The 19,061-nt window shown below is 37.2% G+C and overlaps 1 protein-coding gene across 14 annotated transcripts in view; it reads right to left on the bottom strand.

Annotated features, from left to right (window-relative positions):
- Positions 1-19,061, bottom strand: part of SEMA5A (semaphorin 5A) — a 310,831-nt gene that overhangs the window by 209,907 nt on the left and 81,863 nt on the right. For 12 of the 14 annotated variants that reach the window (XM_083854446.1, XM_083854449.1, XM_083854445.1 and 9 more), the window contains 2 exons: positions 17,899-17,989; positions 2,499-2,694 (listed from right to left, as the gene is read on the bottom strand). In XM_083854446.1, the coding sequence (XP_083710572.1) occupies positions 2,499-2,628 (130 nt within the window). In that variant the 5' untranslated portion in view covers positions 2,629-2,694; positions 17,899-17,989. Of the gene's footprint in view, positions 1-2,498; positions 2,695-4,538; positions 4,671-5,852; positions 6,175-17,898; positions 17,990-19,061 lie in introns of those variants that run through there. The other 2 variants (XM_083854444.1, XM_083854443.1) reach the window with 2 other exon arrangements.

Raw genomic sequence — 19,061 nt, 5'->3', positions numbered from 1 at the left:
GAAACCTGCCAACTCCTATTGCAAGACTCATTCAGAGAGTGGCTTCTCACACACATCTCTCTTCTTTTATTCTGATACCCCAATTAATCCATTCCTAACATACAGATTCAAAGACAAACCTCTCAGGCACTTTTTCCCGGGGTCTCAAAACTTCTGTTTTCCATTAATGGGCAGTCCTGCAACTACAAGTCAAATCCTGTGTGCCCACACCAACTAGGTTACCCAGCTATCACAGGCTGTATACTGCATTGCATATGTGTTTCTACATGTACTTTGTAATAGTTTTTAAGAACTCCCAACAGATTATTGTGTGAAGTATGAACTACAGCTTGTCAGAATATTCTTCAAGAGATGTCAGTTCATAAACACAAATGTATGTCACGGATATGTACTAATTAATGGTATTTTTACCATAAAGGTCAAGAGGGAGTCTTGCATTAAAGTCTTACTAGATCTCACATTAAAGATCTGACCATAAATGTTTCTATATAATTATATTTCCAACATATATTTACAGTAAAAATAAATTGGGAATTTTTTTTTTGTAAACTCTAACCGTGACACTGTATTTGGCTATATCAAAAGATGCAACTGGAACAATATGTCCTCTATCCCCAAAAAGCCTTATCATAGTGACTTAGAAATGGAAGGATATCACTAGAAGTTAAATATGACAGAGAACATGAGAGGTCTAGAAGGCAGGATCAGTCTAAATTCAAGAAACCCTCCTAAATATTGGCTGAATTAGATTCATAAACCGACACATTTTTAATCAACTCCTAGAACATAGCACTACTAATGAGTTTCAATCATTTTGTTTTACCGTTGCATATACCAAATCAAAAAGTACATGCAGTGATCTCTTAGTTTGTGAAATTAAGAAGCCTAAGTGCCAGAATTTTAACTGTGCTACTTTAATTACTTTAATTTAGAATATTGTGTATGCATGTCCTGATAAAAAATAGCATTTTAAACTAAATTATATGCACAATATGAATGCTAAGGAAACCAGGTATTTCATCAGAATAACTCATACTATTTAGCCCATCAATAAGCGAGTGAAAAAGGTCCCTTCTTCACAATACACTGGTGGTTTGCTGTTCTGAGCTACAGAGTTCTTTCTCCAGTGTATTGAAGAACAGGACAGCTGGTACCATTACTATTATTAAACCATTAAAGTGCCAGAATAAAATACTTTCTGCAAAAAACACAACATTATTTTCTCTAAGTTTATGAAAAGAATGGAAACAAATATTTTTTCAATTAAAATTCAATAAATTTTTATTCATTGGAACAAAAAACTTACACATGTGCGATCTTTGAGAAACAGGAGGAATGCAGTGTGTAATATAATACATCTTAATCCCTACATCCTCATAACTACAAACTATTTGGAACTCATTCTAAGTTGTGACTCTAATGGAAAAATCTCAATTCAAATAAACAAAAAAAAGTCAAATAAGCTATTAACTGCCTCAGGTTTTTACAGAAAACATCCTCCAAGTATTCTTTGCTTTGTTCCAACTGTTCTTCAGTGTTCCACCCCAATACTCAAGATGACAACCACATGTATGAAGAAACTATCCTGGTGAAGGAAGGAACTCGTGGCACAGCTCCAGTACAAAAAGGGTTGTATCAGGCATTAGCATGGACAAGGAGGAATTTAGAAAGACCATATGGGCATGCAGGGATTACATCAGGTTAAACAAAGTTCAGTGGGAGTTTCGATTTGCATGGAATGTCAAAGGCAACAGGAACAGCTTCTACTGCTTCAAAAGTAATGGAAGGTTGAACAGGGATGAAAGGTTGTGCAGGGATAATACCAGCCTGCTGCTGACTTGGGCAGATGACCTAGTGGTAGCAGAAATGGATGCTGCTGAGGACTCAATACCACCACTATAATATCAAAGGCATCTGCTGCTTAGCAGAAGGGGTTCAAGAACTACTGTTTGGAGAGTAAATGTTTAATACCCTTACTCCACTTGAGCCAGTAATAAGTGGAATAACACAAGGGTTGATCCTGGGATCCATCCTGTTTAATGCCTTAATCAAGAAGGGAAGACAACAGAACGAGGTCTATAAAGTTTGCAGATAACAGCAAATTTAGAGAACCAGCTGATAAGCTTGAGGGCAGGGCTACCATCCAGAGAGGCCTGACTGGAGTGAAGAAAAGGGACAAGAGCAACTCCATGAAATTAACTGCACATGTGCAGAATTGTTCACTTGGAAAGGAATAACTCCATGCAATGGTACAGGCTGGTTTTAACCACAAAGGAAAATGAGTCACCCACCTTTAAGTGATACATTCAGCAAAAATGCTGAACAAAATTTGGAAGCCTAGCCGTATTTAACTTGCATAGAATACAGCCCAGATTTTTATAAAACAGCACTGAATGCACCTTTTTTCCTATACCATTCTACACCAAAAGCAGAGGTTTCCATGAAGTCATTACACCTTAGCCTACTTCTGGAAAAGATTTTTGGCATTTACATCTTACCTTTGTATGCAATAATTGGATGCACAGCTCTGTGGCAGTGGGTATCTTCTGTTGTTGACTCCAGTATTCCTAACACCCCAAGTCCTGCCAAGAGCAGTGTGAGGAAACAGCTTCCTTTCATGGTGGTCATGCTGTCCTCCACAGCAGTCACTTCTTTTAACTGTCTACTCTTCTTGCACTCATATGGGAAAAGCACCTGGAGAATTCAAAGAAATTTATTTAAGAACAAGAGCAAACCACAGAAAATAATAGACAATTCTTGAAGTTTAAATCAAAACAACATTGCCTTCTTTCTGTGTGGCATTTGACTACTCAAAATATGCTGTCAGCCACGCCTCTAATTACTTCACAAACCTATCATCAGTTACCCAATTTAGGAAAATTGATCTATCACCCAGCAGGATTAAAAAAAACTGATATTCATTACCCCCTTTCTTTTATTTTTTTAATGTGTGGGGAAAAGAAAATTATCCAACTTTTTTTTTTTATTTTATTTTATCCTCTTAGATAGAGCAAACATATTTAAATCTATATTCCCTGTTCACTTGGATCCACTGCTTTCCTCAGAGATGAAAGAGTGCTTTGACTTCCTGCAAGTACAAGGTAGAAAAATAATTGCTCCCTCATATGAATGACTACTTGGAGAGAACAGTCCTATAGCATGTATTTTTTGTCTATCTGTAAAGTTTGTATGGAACAGTACAGAAAGGGGTAGGATAAGAATCACCTCAATGCTCTGACACACACTTTTGCTTTACAGCAGCAAGGGTTACTGGTTCTGACACTGGCTTAGTCCTCATCCATTTCCTGACTGATGACAAAGCTGTGAATTGCAGACTCAAATGATGAAGACCCTTCTCAGGTAAAATTTAGATAGCAATCAACAATGCAATGGTTTTCATATAATTTTAGATCCAACCCAAATCCTTTTGTTTCATCACTAAAAACGTGACAAGCAGTAACAACCTAATCACACAACCCAAAAGAAACTTTCACCACCAGTAGCTTTAGTGAGTCACACAGGCTTGTGTGCTGACAACATGCAGATAAGAGACATCACTGCCTTTCATGGGAGAAGACCAGAGATTTAAGACAACTCCACAAAGGCAGAAATGTCACCCTGCTAATTAATGGAGAAATTCAGGAAAAGAAAATCAGCAATTTTGACTTCTAATATGTTTGATCTCACTGAATTGTAGTGTGCTGTTTAATGAGGTTGAAACTTTCTATTTGCGTAAAATAACCATCCTAAATGCATAAAACAAAGGGCTGTTCATGAAATGACACTCCACAATAACAGCAGTGTGTTCTAACAGCCACGCTCAGAAGGCAGAATGGATTGTAAGCATTGGTCCCTAATATTACTAGCACCAGCTAATCGTTTTCCAAATTTTTTCCACAGAATTTGTACAGGCTAGATTGCTCCCTTCTGTACATCCTTGAGTAAGGACTGCTGCCCAAGTTCCATCGCTGCCCAAGACAGCAGCTGTGAGAGTGAGCCTGTGGCAGCATGCTACACAGACCTGAAACACTGCAACAAGTCAGAAGGCCTCAAGCAGACAAAGTAATCTTTCCTGAAATCACCCCTTCTCCTTATTGAAAGTGCAGCTTTCCTGCCAAGAAGTGATAGCTAGCCTGAAGCAATAAGACAAGACAAGACAAGACAAAGCCAAGAGAACCCTAAACATGAAAAGATTAAGCTGGTTTCCTTGATTTCTGTAAAATTTCCATGTGTAAATCTCCCTCAACAATGACAATAATGGTCAGGTCAAAACTCTTCAAAACACATATCCAAATAGTGACACTGACCAGCTTTCTAACTATTCCTAAATATCTGGGGAGACTGCACATCAATCTGTTATTTGCATAACTTTTCTAGGAGAGACCTTTATTCAGACTTTCAAAAAATTGCATTTTACAAGTTTACAAAACAATCTGAAGATAAAAAATGAAAAAGAAAGCAGAATAAGCAGTGCTATAAGATGCAATTTATTTCAATATATTTTTTATTCCTGTATGTAAAGGGTCTTGTGCACTTACTCTATCCCTTATACCCTTAGTTTTGATCCAGCTTGCCTAGAAGAAATATAAAGATGAATGAGTCCCATTAGGCAAAGGTGTTATATTTTACAAATGTAGCCTCTGGTTTCTCCAACAGTAGTATTTGATGAAGAAAAAAACTGCAATTCAAGATTTTCTGTTTCAGACAAACCAAAAAAAGACATCTATTGCTAAAGAGGAAAAGTGTGCACAGCTAAGCATGCAAGGCAGGTACCTGCTACTGCTAGGTGAAAGCAGATTCATTTAGACTATTCCCTCCAGGCACTGAAGTCATATATTTAAAGTCAAATAATCAGTATGTCAATATTTCTAGATCACTTAAAGTACACTGTGTTTGAAGTACAATTTACCTCTGAATTATAAACTACATTTTCCTATGTTCAATCAAAATAATCCACTGTATGCAAGAACTGCCACACTAGCTGCAGCTGTTCCAAAGCAAAGATGCTTTCAAATAATTATCTTTGCTGATTCTTTAAGTGATAGTTTAAAACTACACTTTTAGTGGAAGAGGAAGTGAGCTTATGTCAATATAAGTATACAAACAGCAGGACATGTTTAAAAGATGCCAATTTCAGGACAGGTTCTGGGTACAGGCATTCAGGAACAGGCCTGGGGTTTCTCTACAGCACTCCAGTGTTTACTTGTGCAGATGCTGCTCATGTAATTTGTTGCTGGAGACTCATTCCACCTTCCCCGGGCACTCTGCTCCACATCTTTGCAAAACAGAAAAGATTTGGGAAAAAAAATGCTCATGTGAAGTAACTACTCAAGATGACCTTTTTGCACTAGCACAAACCTGGAAAAAAAGTATTTAACTAATGAAACAAACTGTATATTCTGTGAGTTCATTAGAACAGAATTAGGAGTACAAAGAAAGATGATATTGTCCCATATTGCTACTGCACACACCTTAAAATAGTAATAATTATTTCATCTTTGGTCATGACAACTTTATGAAAAATACCTAATTTGTCTACTGTATTGCTACTGGTACCTTTTTTACAATTTATTAAAAAAAGAGAACGCTTGCTGCTGCAAGTGACATGAAAGCAAGGAGAACTGTTGTTTCCTCTTCACCAAAAAAAGGCCACACTGTTGTGTATCACTAGTAAGCATGTAGACAAATCAGAAAAGAGGGTATCATAAATACCCCTACAATGTAGCTCAGTGCCTCTTTCTGTAATTTTTCTGGACTTGCTAAATCCAAACCCCTCAAACTCATACAAAACATCTGAGAGGAAGATTGTTAGAGAAAGGACTACATGAAAAAGACTCTATCACCACACTTACCAGAAGATTGAGCTAAATTCTAAGGTAATGTGTATGCTCTCAATTCACCAGTAGTAACAAACCCTGGAGCTCAGAAGGAAAAAGGGATGGAGGACAGAAGCAGGCATCAAGAGGGCTCTTTAAAAAAAAAAAAAAAAAATCCTCAAGCAGTTGTTTTTACTACAGCACATCCTGTTTCCTGTCAAATGCACAAAAAACCCAAACCCATACTCTTTATAGTATAATTACCTCAAAATACATCCCTTACTCAGTATACCTTTAGAAAAACAATTTGCATATCAGTCAGATACTAAATTAGATCAATAGCTCAAAGATCACCTCACTAAACATCAAGACGGGACTGGAGGCTACAGATCTTCAGTGAAATAATCCAGTCGTACATCAGCAAGACTCATCACTGGACCCAGCAATGCAGACTGTTTACTATGCTGCAGAGTGGCATATTCTAATTTGTATTTGCATAAAGTGAGAGTCAGCTTCAATTAAAAAACTGATTACTGAGTTCCTTCAACTTTTTTTTTAATATTGTCATTCATTTCTGCAGTGCCATGAATTTTAAGTTCTGCAAGAGGCAGACAGTCATCAGCTGTCATTGACTAACACAGTCAAAAATCAATCCTTGAATTCATAATGACATTTTGCCAAAAGAGAGCTAATATCTGTAGATGAGGGTGACAACTCGTAAGACAAGAATCTGTCATCAAAGCCAGTTCTCCAGCACTTCTCATAGAGCTGATATTTGTGATTTCAGCAAAGGAAGCAGTGTTTCAAGAACACTGGCCTGAGTGAAGCCAGGAGTTGGCAATAACACCTCGGAACTCAATTATCACATTGTGGGCTTCTCTGCCTCATCAGTGGGGTGTAGAGCCAGTGGACCTCAGCTCCCTGAGCAAGCACAGGCCAACCCAGCAGGACCACGCAAAAAAGAAACACAGGCAATTTAGGAATAAAGTCAAATCAGCACAGACTAAGCCCAGGTCCCAATAAAATCTCAGCACTTTTTTCAAATTCCTTTTTTTTCTTAGCTGTCCATCAGGTCCTCAGCCTTTTTGATATCCTCCCAAGACACAGATTCCTACTTAAAGTTTCCTTCCACTCATATCTAGTGCCTTGTTCTAGTCGTTGAGAGAGCCTTTCCCCATGCAGTGCTTGGGACATCCAATTCTGATCCTTAGACTAGCCATCAGAAATGCAGTAATAAAAGGAAGGATTCTCCACCTCAGACAAACTTCAAAGTCAACAAAGTTGGTTTTTTTTTACAAAATAACTTTAATAGAAATATTAAATGGTAATGATTGTTTGCAAATAAAAGTCTGAAAAGTGAAAGAAAAAACAGAAGAAGTTTAACAAGGGAAAGGCATGAAGTGAAAGAAAATTATCCAGGAAAGGACTGAAGTGTCTGCTAGGGCAGGAAAAGGAAATGGAGAAGGAAGAACTGTAGCAAATAAGGGATTTGCTACACATACACAACACACATAGCCCTGCATTTCATCTTCTCTTTTCTCTCTACACAACACTTGCCTGCTCCTTTTCCAGTTGGTACTATTATTGGCAAACCAAACACATTTTCTTAGGGCCCAACAGACTGTCAACACCATCAACGACATAGAACACAAGCTGTTCTGTAGTAGAAATACAGTTTCAAGTGCTGAGAGTAATAACAGGTCAGAACAGCGTCCATATAACAGGGCTCTGGTAATTTTAGAAAAATTACAGAGTTCTAAAATGGGGTCAGGAAGACCTTCAAAAAATGGACCCATTGATAGCTATAAAATATCTAGAAACTCCCATTTTGCAGTGTGAAATTCAGGAACTTCCTGTGCCTGAAACTGCAACAATATTCTGAAAAAATCCCAGTAGCTGCTTGCTGCAGTCTTACCCTCTTTCCCTGAGCCATGTGCTGTCTGCTCCTGACTAAGACCAGACTCTGGGCTGGATGCCCCTCTGACCAAGCAGAGCCATGTTACCACTTCTGCTAAGGTCTGAGTCTTGTACTGCCAGCTTTTCAGTTACAGAAAAAGTCAATTTTGAAATTTAACCAATGAGAATTAGGAATCTGTGTGGGACCAGAGTCACAACTACAAGTAAAGCTGTGACTTAATTTGCATTACAATGTGCTGAAACTTCACTATATATAAAATAATCTTAAATTACAAAAGCTTGTGTTTTGAAAGCTGTCCAAAATACAAAAAAACCCCCACACACACACACAAAAAAAAAAGTTTAGAAACATGGCTTGATTGAACTAAAAGCAAAAGTTCAGGACTGGGAGAGGTCATTGCAACAGAGCAGCAGATAATAAGGCACTGAGGTAGCCATAGGAAAAACTAGCTGGGAAGAGAGAAGTTGTATCACTTAACTGGAGGATGAAGAAGATTAAGGTTAGCATTGGATGAAAAGTTTTGGTCAAATCTTGAAGATGTATAGAAGTAGTTTCAAGCAAAGGCAAAGTTAATCAAAGCAGTAAAGAAAGAGTCAATAAGAAAGTAATGCAAGCTTAGCTGTTGTGTTCTATATAAATTGGGAAAAGGCAACACAGAGATTGGAGTCACATGTGTTGAATAATTAAAAAAGAAGATCATCACATCACAGATTATTGCTGTAGCCATCTGGACATAGTTTTTTATATTTGTAAACTGTACTAAAAGATGTGCCAAAATTTGTACATGGATGTAAAGAGAAACCAGAAGGAAGACAGTGATACAGCAATTTCAAATAGCTGGGGTTTTTTTAAAAAAATATATATTCAACTTAAAACAGTTCTCTGCCATTTAGTATATCACTGTATAAAAGTACTTGATAGTACCTGGTATTAGCTTTCATAGAAACTTAATATAATACATTTTAAATGTGAATCAGCAATCTAAAGGAAAAAAATTGTACTGTCCAAACAAAACTATTAGTGGGTATTCTGCACATTAATACTAGGCAAACTTCCAAAATAAAGATTATATTAAAGCAGTTACTACCTTAAAGACCTGCTGGATGTGCTCCAAAGTGTCATGAAATGACTATTGTGTCAGCCTGCTTCAGTCAGATAATGAAGGCAACTTTACCTCCTTGCAGTGGGTTCAGTCCTGAAGTTCTTTGGTACAGTTTAAAAGGGCACTGGGTATTATATAAACTCTTCTCAGTAAATGTAGGGTGGTCACAGCTAAAACAACCGAAATACAGTGGAGGAGCGTGCAACTTCTATGGCAAATCCACTCAGCCCCGTGGCCCCATTTGCAAGCGCATTTCAGATTCCCAATTCCTCTTAACTACCATCTAATTACCAGCTTTTGATTTTTTATTTTCCAGCAATAACCAATATATTCTGCCTTCACAGCAACAGCTTAAGTGAGAGCAAGGTTTAGCAGACTGATATGAAGGACAAGGAGAGGTAAGGCAGATCAGAGCTCCCATCCCACATCACTGCTACAGAACACTTCTGTTCCCCACCTATTCATTTATATGTAGCTTTTCTATCAAGGCAAGCATTCAAAACACACACACATTTCACCAAGCTTGTGGGTTATTTCACCAGTTCTTGGATAAGCAATAGAGTATCCAATGGGATAGGTGGCCTGAATCATTCAACAGTTTAGTCTGCACTGATTATACAAATCAGTACTGATAACATACAGTTAGTATCAGATAATGGTAGAATGTTTTTGGTTAAAAGTGACCTTAAAGATCATCTAGGTCCAACTCTGGTGATGGTGTCCCATAGGCAGAGACACCCCCACCAGAGCAGACTGCATAAGGGACAAGCAGGCTGCTACTTCACTTTGTTGTCCTTTAACACTATCACTGCAAAGATAATGATTTATACAATTTATAAATCAACAAGGTTTTTCCACATACTTACAAAGATTTAACACACACATGAAAGCACTGTGTAATGTTTTCTCTAATCCCATGGTTAACTCCCATGACTATAAGCAAAGGGGCTTCCACCAATGCAAATTATACTCTTCCATATCAGATTTTGCACACAGATCTGTGATTCAATTAGAAGTGCAATAGAAAAATTGGACAGCTCCTCTCTGTATAAGTTCTGTCTTTTGAAAATGTTAATCAGAAACATAGGGAACCCTGACAAAGCTATCATGATCCTGGAACAAGAAGCCAGAAGGAAAAGAAAATAATTTCTGTTAGCTCTTCCTGGAAGTTCATCCACATTTTTACTTACTCACTAAATCCTGAAGTAAGATACTTTAAAGATATTTTAAAGTTTCTGTGAAATATCAAGTTATTAAATGCTTTCCTAAAATAAACCAGGTAAAATTAAATATGATGGAAGGCACAAAGATTTTCAAAGACCATTCCACAGCTAAAATGTCCAACTATCAGTTTGCCAAAACAAAAGGCCAAATTCCTTATTACTATAATGCTTATACTCAAGAACCCATGTACTCACATGCAGAGATGTTACACATATAAGGAACATCCCTGCACATGCCTGAACCTTGTCAATACAAACTTGCTTATTTTTTACTAGATCCTAAAATATATTAAAAAAAGTCCTTCTAAAGAGAATAAATCTTTTTTTTTTTCCTCCAATACAATGGTTAAAATTTTAAATTCTATTTTTAAGTCTGTTTAAAAGTAGTAAAACTTGACACAACAGAAATCATATACTATCTGGTGTAATGCTCTCAATGAAGTTGTCAAACAACAAATAAAGAGATGTCAAATAACCTAAAGTTAAATGAAAAATGAATGGCTCTTGATATACTTGTTTCAATAAAGGAAATCCTCTTGTGGTTTTTCTTCAGAGCATACACTGTGCTGCTCCACGTATTTATGTCTCAAAAATAATAAAATAAATATACTCTATTTTTCCCAGTCTGAAATAACCTCTTATTTTACTTAGATTACTTTGATTCCATGGTTAATCTAATTCTTAATGACGATGCTCTTTTTAATGATTCCCATTTACAAGCTTTCAGGAAAAAAAATCTATTCCGTAAAGTTATTTCACAAACTAACAATGTTGTGAAAATTCAATTTCTTAAGTGACATCTATCCCAATGCTTTCTCAGTGGCTGACAGCTTTCATCAGTCACAGACTAAATTACATGAAGTGTCACTGATGTCTCCATCATATCCAAAATCACTTTGGTAGCTTTGTAGCCATCATTTTTCATTTATCACTTTGGAATCTTATAAGCATACAGTATGTATGCACAGTTTGTATGCATTGTAACATAGCTTTGACTGCTCCTTTTCAGGAGCCTACACTTCGGTGACCAAATGTGTCAAGGTCACCTTCAGCTCCTAAATAGAAACACATAGAATGATTGCCTCTTTGCTTAGATTTTTCTACCAGTAAAGGCACAGATTCAGCTTTCTTGGACTGGTTAGTTTGTATCCAATTTTTTAGACTCCTAAAAGTTGCTTAAAGGGAAATTTCCTGACCATCCATTTCTTTTATGCCAAGGCTGGATGACGTGCAGTCTCCAAGATCCTTAGTGCTGCCCAAGACTAGCAAAAACATATATTTTATATATACACCCCCAAAACCCACAGAGTAGGGCCTGTACCCCTTTTTGTGCTCCTCTGTGTCCATCCACCCTCAGCCTTCCAGTTTTTGCAGACCTCAGTTCCTCTCCTTTTTGAGGTAACCAAAACACGCTGTCATCAGCAGAAAAGGGTTCATTAAAATACCAATAAAATGCCAATACGCCTTTCCTTTCCTACATTTGCTTTATTTTTTTTCTTCACTTGACAGTGGTACTAAAAAATGCTCTTACAATATTAAAATATCACAGTCTCCATCTCTTCTCTTGTTTTGTAAGCCTTTTGCAGTTATATTCTTTCTCCTTTATTGACTAGGTCTCTGCATTGATGCCATTTGCATATTGCTACAGAAAGACATGCTGCTTAATCTACTTTCAGGATAACAGTGCAAGATCAGTGCTTTAGAAGGAATACCAAGGAAAATGGCCATTAAACAAAAAATGAAACAAACAAGCAAACAAATAAAGAATCCTTGGAAATGGTGTCTATTAATGACACAAGGTAAAATAAAATATTTTACAAATAAAACCTTCCCTTTTCCTCTGGGTATGGTGTTGAAAAGTCAGAGCAGGAAAGTGTCTGTCACTTTATGCAGCGGTGGTGCAAATAGATACAAGTATCACAGATATGAGAAGAGTCTACAGAATCTGTTTTTGGAATTCAAAATAAAGAGCCCAAAAAGTGCTGAGGATGTAATGCCTTTCCACTGGGTACTTTGTACAATAATAAAATGCAGGATTTGACACAGAGAGGGGCAAAAAGGAAAGAGACTCGACATACAAAACCCCCACATCAAAACCACACCAAACAAGGAAACGTGTATATATTGTAGGCATCTGGCCAAGTAAAAAAATTCTGGCAGTGTTAGGAAATGTGTAACTTGAGAAGACATTTAAAGTGTGAATTTTAATTCAGCTTACCAAAGAGTAACACCAAACTTCCTAGCATGATGTGGTTGCTATGCCCTACCCCAGAGAGAGGATGGGACTCTCTCTGAGGCACATGCTTCAGATACAGAACAAATTCCCTCCATCCTTTCATATGTGGCCAACTCTTTCTCCTGTTACATCTTATTTTCACCATGATGCTGATGGGACAGTTGCAGAGTGATCTAGCAGAAATCCTAAATTGCTTATGTCACCATGATGCATTCTGTTTCTTTCACTACAGCCCAACCAATTTCTGCAACTAATAATACAACTATACACAAACACCTCTTTTACAGAAGAAATTCTGGGCAGAGGTCATAGCTTTGCTTTTTTAAAAGACATAAACCTGTATTTATACTGTAATAAACACATCATATAGAAAGATGTTGGAAACAGAAATTGAAACACGTTGCTCTCACTGTGAAAAATCTTTGCAAACCTTCAGTGCTCTGTAAACAATAAATAACTGAAACAGAGGTCATCTCATCAGGTTAACCATGAAGCATGCTGCTAAGATAGAGAGTCTGCTCCAGCTAGGCTGTGCTAGCTAGTACATGGATTAACAGGGATTTCAATTTCCAGGGCTGTCAATCTTGCATGTTTTCCAGCACTGGCTTTCACCACATTTTATAAAGATACAATCTGAATCTGAGTGAAAAGTAATTCAAACTGTTTCAGTGGTGCTGCTGAAAGAGCTTCCAGAGAAAACAGATTATACATATTTTAATGCATACACTGGAAATATAAAGATCTCTGTCATGTGAAAAAAAAAAAGAAAAAAAAAAAAAAAAAAAAAAAAAAAAAAAAAAAAAACACCACCAAATTTGGATAAACAGAGTCTGCTCAAAAGGTCTCAAAACAGTGCCCTTTTCTACAAATTCTTCTGACATTTTCGATCATCACAACAAGAGAAAGCATCCCATGAGACTTTAGACAAAGGAGATATATCTGGAATAATTAAAGGTAGTATCTCCACTGCCAGGAGTGTGACCTGAAGGAGGGCGGTTGTGCCAGTGGGGGGGGGAAGCTGAATCTCACCCCTAACTAGAATTTTAAGCATAAGAAAAAAACAGAGAGATTAAAATTATAAATCAAAGACCATTTAGTTTCACACCAGGTGTTAAAACCCTGCTTCTAGATGCCATTAATCTCAGAGATTTAACTGGCTTTAATGGGAAAAGTCTCATTCTCTGTAGTAAGAAACAAAGATTCTTCCATTAGGCACAATGACCTCATCCATCCCTCCCTGATCCTTCCTCACCTCATATGCAGATTTAAGCCCAGCACAATTCATCATTTCAGTACAAAGCTGTTTGCAGCTCAGTGATCTGCAGTTACGTTACACACCAGGCACAAAGTTTCTGAAAGAGAATGCAGCTCCTACAACTCTGCAATTGCTGTTGCTGCTTTAAAGCAATGCAGGTTCCCTGTAACAAACAACTACTACCAATGAGATTTTCATTGTTATGTTTCAGTTGTTAAAATTCCACAGGTCCTGCAAAAAGGGAAACCCTCATCACTACACACACAGTGCCACAACAAAGACACCAGAAGTGTCAGAAGCCCAGGAAGAAGAACCTTTCTTCATAAATGGATGAGGTCAAAGAATTAGGTGGGTGGAGAAATGGCTGACCTAAGCATTACTTTAAATTGGTAATAAGTTATATAATTCTTCTTCTTTCCCTTTTAACTGCTCTTATTCTGCAATTCCCATCCATTTATCTAAAACCACACTCTTCCTGCAAGAAAAATACTCTTTCCTCAGGACTGTACATCTCTATTTGAAATTTTCATATCATTTTTGTCTTTGCAAATCTTGGCCATATTACTTAGAAATCCTCAGTCTCCATTTCAGCTTCTTTAGATTCACTTTTGTTACTGTTTTAACAAAATTGATTTTTGCCAAGAGCAACTAACCTCCATCACCTAATACAAAAAAAAAAAAAAAAAAAAAAAAAATTCTCCTTCAGAGTGTTTTTTTTTTAATTTCAAGTCCTCTTGGAAAACTTCCCAGAGGAAGTACACATACTGGCACAGAGGTTGGAATACTTTTTAATACTTGCATGGATCCATCCATCTCACGTCCATAAACCACTGATGGAAAACCAAACATGCTGTTGCTTTTATTCCCCTATCTGCTTCTCTCTAAGCTCCTAAAATTCTATTAATTCTTCAGAACTTTACTCAGTAGTTCCTCAACCTTGTTTACATCTTTCCATTCAATTCCTTAAGATCATTTTACCTATTTTCCTCTAATTTTCTGCCATGACCATCTTCCTTCCAGTAACCTTATCTGCTCCAGCCATTTAAACTGCTACCATTATGAAACGCTGTCACTTTTAGCCTTTTCCCTTTGATCATGATAATATAACTTTGACACTTTGCTTCTCAAGCTAATTTGCAAGCACAAAAGTATCTCCAAATTTATCAGTGTTTTCTCATTCTCTTTGTAGTTCCTTTTGAATGGCTTTGCCATTTCATCTTGCTTATCTCTCTCCTTGAAGTCTACTGTCTCTACCAAAATGGGTGTCACTAGAACTCACAGATTGAGAAAGGGTGTTCTGGTAATTCCTCGCTGCCTGACAGGCACTACAGACTGTACAGGGAACAGGGTAAACAGAAAACTGAGATTTCTGGACTAAGAATTGAACTCTCAAAGAAACAGCTTGAACATATTAAAACAAATTTAATTGTAATTTATCAAGTGCCAAAATAAGATTAAAAGCATTTATCTTACAATGAGGGTAAAGGCTCCAAGCTCAGTGGGAGACCTCAAATTACACAACAGCTTAGCATTTTTTAAAACAGTGTTAGTAACAGAGTTCTCTTCTGGGACTGCACCCTGCAACCTTGCTGTTTATAAAATAGCATTGAAGAACCACCACAGTGGTCAGGCTGGCTGTTTAGCCCAACTGAAATGACAAAACCAACTCAGACAAAAACATCCAGCCTGACCTACTACTCTGTCTTCAGAAGCAGCTAAGAGCAGATGTTTAGAGCAGCCACTATAAAAATACTCTTCCACTCTCCACAAAACACTTCATACTTTCCATAATTTGAGGCTCAGTAACTTTCTTACCCAGTGGTAGTATCTTTGTTTATCAACTTTTTTTTTTTCCCTTCCTTTTTATTTTCCATTTCCTTTTCCAAAGCTCTTTCAGAAGCTCTTTATACCAATGCAGCACACACAGCATGCTGTGGCAATGAATTAGAGAACTGACTTACACACTATGCAAAAAAACCAAACCAAAACAAAACACTTCTTTTTCTAGCTTTAAAACTGTTCCCCGCCTGTCTCACCTCATCTCTCTTCTAATACAAAATTAGGTGGCACTGAGCGTTCATTTCCCATTCACACACCTCACAGCTTCTATAATTCTATGAACACCTAGCATTAGCATCTGGCCATTCTCTTTTTTCCAGTCTGGAAACTCTCAAACACTTAGTTGTTCTTGTATGAATGCTGCTCCATGGAGGTCTTCTGCATCCTGCTGCTCTTCATTTTTGTTGCCCTTCTCTGAAACTTCTCCTGTTCTACTCCACTTGTTCTGAAATGACGAGACCAGGACAGCACACCATCTTTAAGATACAAACACTTAACAGATTTAGAAAGTGGTCTAATATTTTGATTTCTCTTCTTTCAGAGCAATTCCTGATATAAATTTGCTTCCTGATTGCTACTGAAGTATAGAGATGATTCTTTCAATAAATTCCTGCTTATAGCCCCACAACCTCAAGCTAACTCAAAATGCTTTAACATTACTGATCCTGACTTTCTTCCATCATTGTAATGGCCACTTGGTTTTATATTATTTTTTTGCGTTTCTTTCAGTCTGCTCCCTTTTTGTTTACCTTCTTTTGTCCTGAAAAATCTAGTTCGAGAAAAAAATCTTTTCACCACACTTTTGTCCCAAGTCACTTATGAATATGAAAATACCCCTGGACACTCACAGAGATATCTATGGATATCCACTGGTGATTTCCAACACACTTTTCTCCTGAAGTTTTTTACTTACCATTTAAACAATTATTTACACAGTTGGCAGCCCTCTTTAACTTGTGCCTGTTTACTTCCTTTAAAAAATTTTCAAGAGAAGTTGAATACGAAATAAATTTTCATAATTTAAGTAGAACAATTATGTCTTTCACCTGCATGCAAATTGTCCCCTTCAAAGACCACAGGCCATTTTTGTGATTTGACTTCAAATTACAAAATATCCGGCTAGATAAGATCTCTGGGAGTCTTCCAGGTGGACAGTCTGGCTAGCCATTAAAAGTCACTGAAGATCAGGTCAGACACAGCACTGTCCAACTGAGACTTGAAAGGTCCACTGGTAGAGGTGCCATTCCACCACAAACTCAAGTTTCATTCAGTGCTGCACTACACTCCTACAGAAAAAGATTTACCTACAATGTCCAATCAGGACATTTCAATTTGCAATCTGTGTACATTGACCTCCTGCTACTGTTTTGCCACAACTAGGAACATTGGCTCCATCATCTTTGTAAACATCCCTCAAGTAGCTGAAAGCTAATATTAACCAGTTCACTAGGTCTTAAACATCCTCTTAATCAGGCTTTTATTCACAGAAATCAATCCTTTCTCACTATCTCCACCGTAATACTCAATGTTCTTTCTAAAACAGAGATACTAATCTAATTTTTAATTAATCCACTCACTTTAAACAAGGCTCACTGATTTTTAGACTCCCTGAGTCCACATGAATGCTTCCCAAAATATGGTATGAAATTGGACATCTTCAAGTACTCAACTGGTGAGATGCTTAAAAGCAAGGGGCTGCATGCTGCTGGTCAATTTCACTCTACCATTCCTAAAACAAGTGGGTAAACTACACCTGGACCTGTTAAATTGAGAACATGAAATTTGTTCCAGAAAGGCAACCTCCTAAAACTTCCATAAGAAGGTTTCCAAAACAGGAACCATCCCACACTTTTCAGTGGTGAGCACATAAAGACAAGAATTACTCAGTTTTTTGCCATGGCTTTATCTCAGATCATTCCTGTCAGTGTCATTATACACAGTCCACACAGAGTCTCCAGCTGGCCTCCTGTTCTTAGTGTGGTTGAAAAAGCATTTATTAACTTTCTGTTTAGCCTGATAGGTGAATGTTTTGGTCTTATTTCCTTCTTTGAACACAGACACAGCTTTTTTTAAGACGTCCTCTTGCTTTTAATAGTCTCCTCTACCTTGTCATTTAGCTATACAAGCTTCCTTTTCCTAAGACATTTTTAGACTGATGGTAAGCATTTGTGTGGAGCCTCCAAAACAGCATCCTGAAATAGTCACCCACAGACATGTCACTCTTACAGTTACCCTTTTACTGTCAAACAAACATTCCCATTTTTACACAGTTTCCCTTTTTGAAGTTGAGCATAATTTAAAAGAGGTAAGAAGAGAGGAGAATTGCAGGTTCTTCTTCTTTTATTCCTCCCATTTCCACTGGTTGAATTTCCTTAGCTTAGGGAAAAGAGAAAGGCAGAACAACTGTAATGGTCCACATAGTCACAAATCTTTTTTCCCAGACATCCTCTTACAATCTGTCCATGACATCATCATCTACTGACTGAACAAAATACAGTCTCTTACTCACCTTTTAGTCACCATCCCTCTGTAATCACATACGCCTCTGTTCAGTGTTTGTGCAGAGCCAAAGTGGGGTCCTGGGTCTGCCTTGGAGGCTCCTAAGAGTTAAGAAAACACAGAAGAGAGATAATAGGTATTGAGGAGACAGCTCATCAGCAATTCTCATTTATTGCAGACATAAAACATGTCTCTCAAGTCAATAAATTAGAAATGTAAGGCACTTTAACTACACAGTGTGAACAAGAACCAAATGGAAAGAGATAGACAAAAAAAAAATAAAATTCTTTAAAATAACAGGTAGCTTGGGATGAGAATCAGGAGAATACTTGTTGCAGAATTATTGAAAACCATGAGACATGAATTTGAGAAAAATCCTTACTATAAAATTTTGCCTTTGTGCCTTAACACCACTAAAATTAAACATACCTAATACATGGACTTAAATCTGTCCCTGAGTAAAATCCTTGACAAAATTCAGATGAATAAAACTTCAGTATTCTTTCACCTTTCCATAAAACACAAAGTTCAAGGGAAAAACACTTTTACTCTCTAATATCTCAAAACAATACAAAAGGCATTTTTAAGAAAGAGATGCATCATTAAGCACATTTCAAGATGTTAACCCATCTTGTAGGAAAGACAAATACAATATAAATATTTAAAAAATTATCTTTCTTCTATTTATTGATACAAAAAGTACTGCTAATCGATCAAGTGCTATCTCTACTTGAAACAGCAAGACGGGAATCACATAGCAGTTTCCTGCTCTCAACACCTCAAGAAAAAAAGCCCTTCACAAGAAAAAACAGTAGCACTCTGTCCAATTTAAGCATTTGTTTCCTAGATTGGGAACGTCTACAGAACAGAACAAATACACCAGCAATCAACAGTTCACCCTTGAACCTAAACAGAGACATGAGGCAAAAAAGGAGTCATTGTTCCACACTGTTTACTCACTTATATGAAATGACTGTACTAGATGACTGCAAGTGTTTGTGATTTCTTTCCAGTGCTTTCCTGACCTATGAAAGTCTCAGGAAATCTGTCAAATGCACAAGCATAGAAATGTTTGGAAACATCATATGAACAAGAAGAACTTTCCAGGTTGGTCGTCAAAGATTCAGATTTATGTTTACCACATCAAAATTTCTCAAGAATCCCATTCTCCCT

Source organism: Zosterops lateralis, assembly GCF_965231275.1.
Source record: "Zosterops lateralis genome assembly, chromosome: 1".
Classification (NCBI taxonomy): domain Eukaryota; kingdom Metazoa; phylum Chordata; class Aves; order Passeriformes; family Zosteropidae; genus Zosterops; species Zosterops lateralis.
This window is presented reverse-complemented; position numbering and strand designations above follow the sequence as displayed.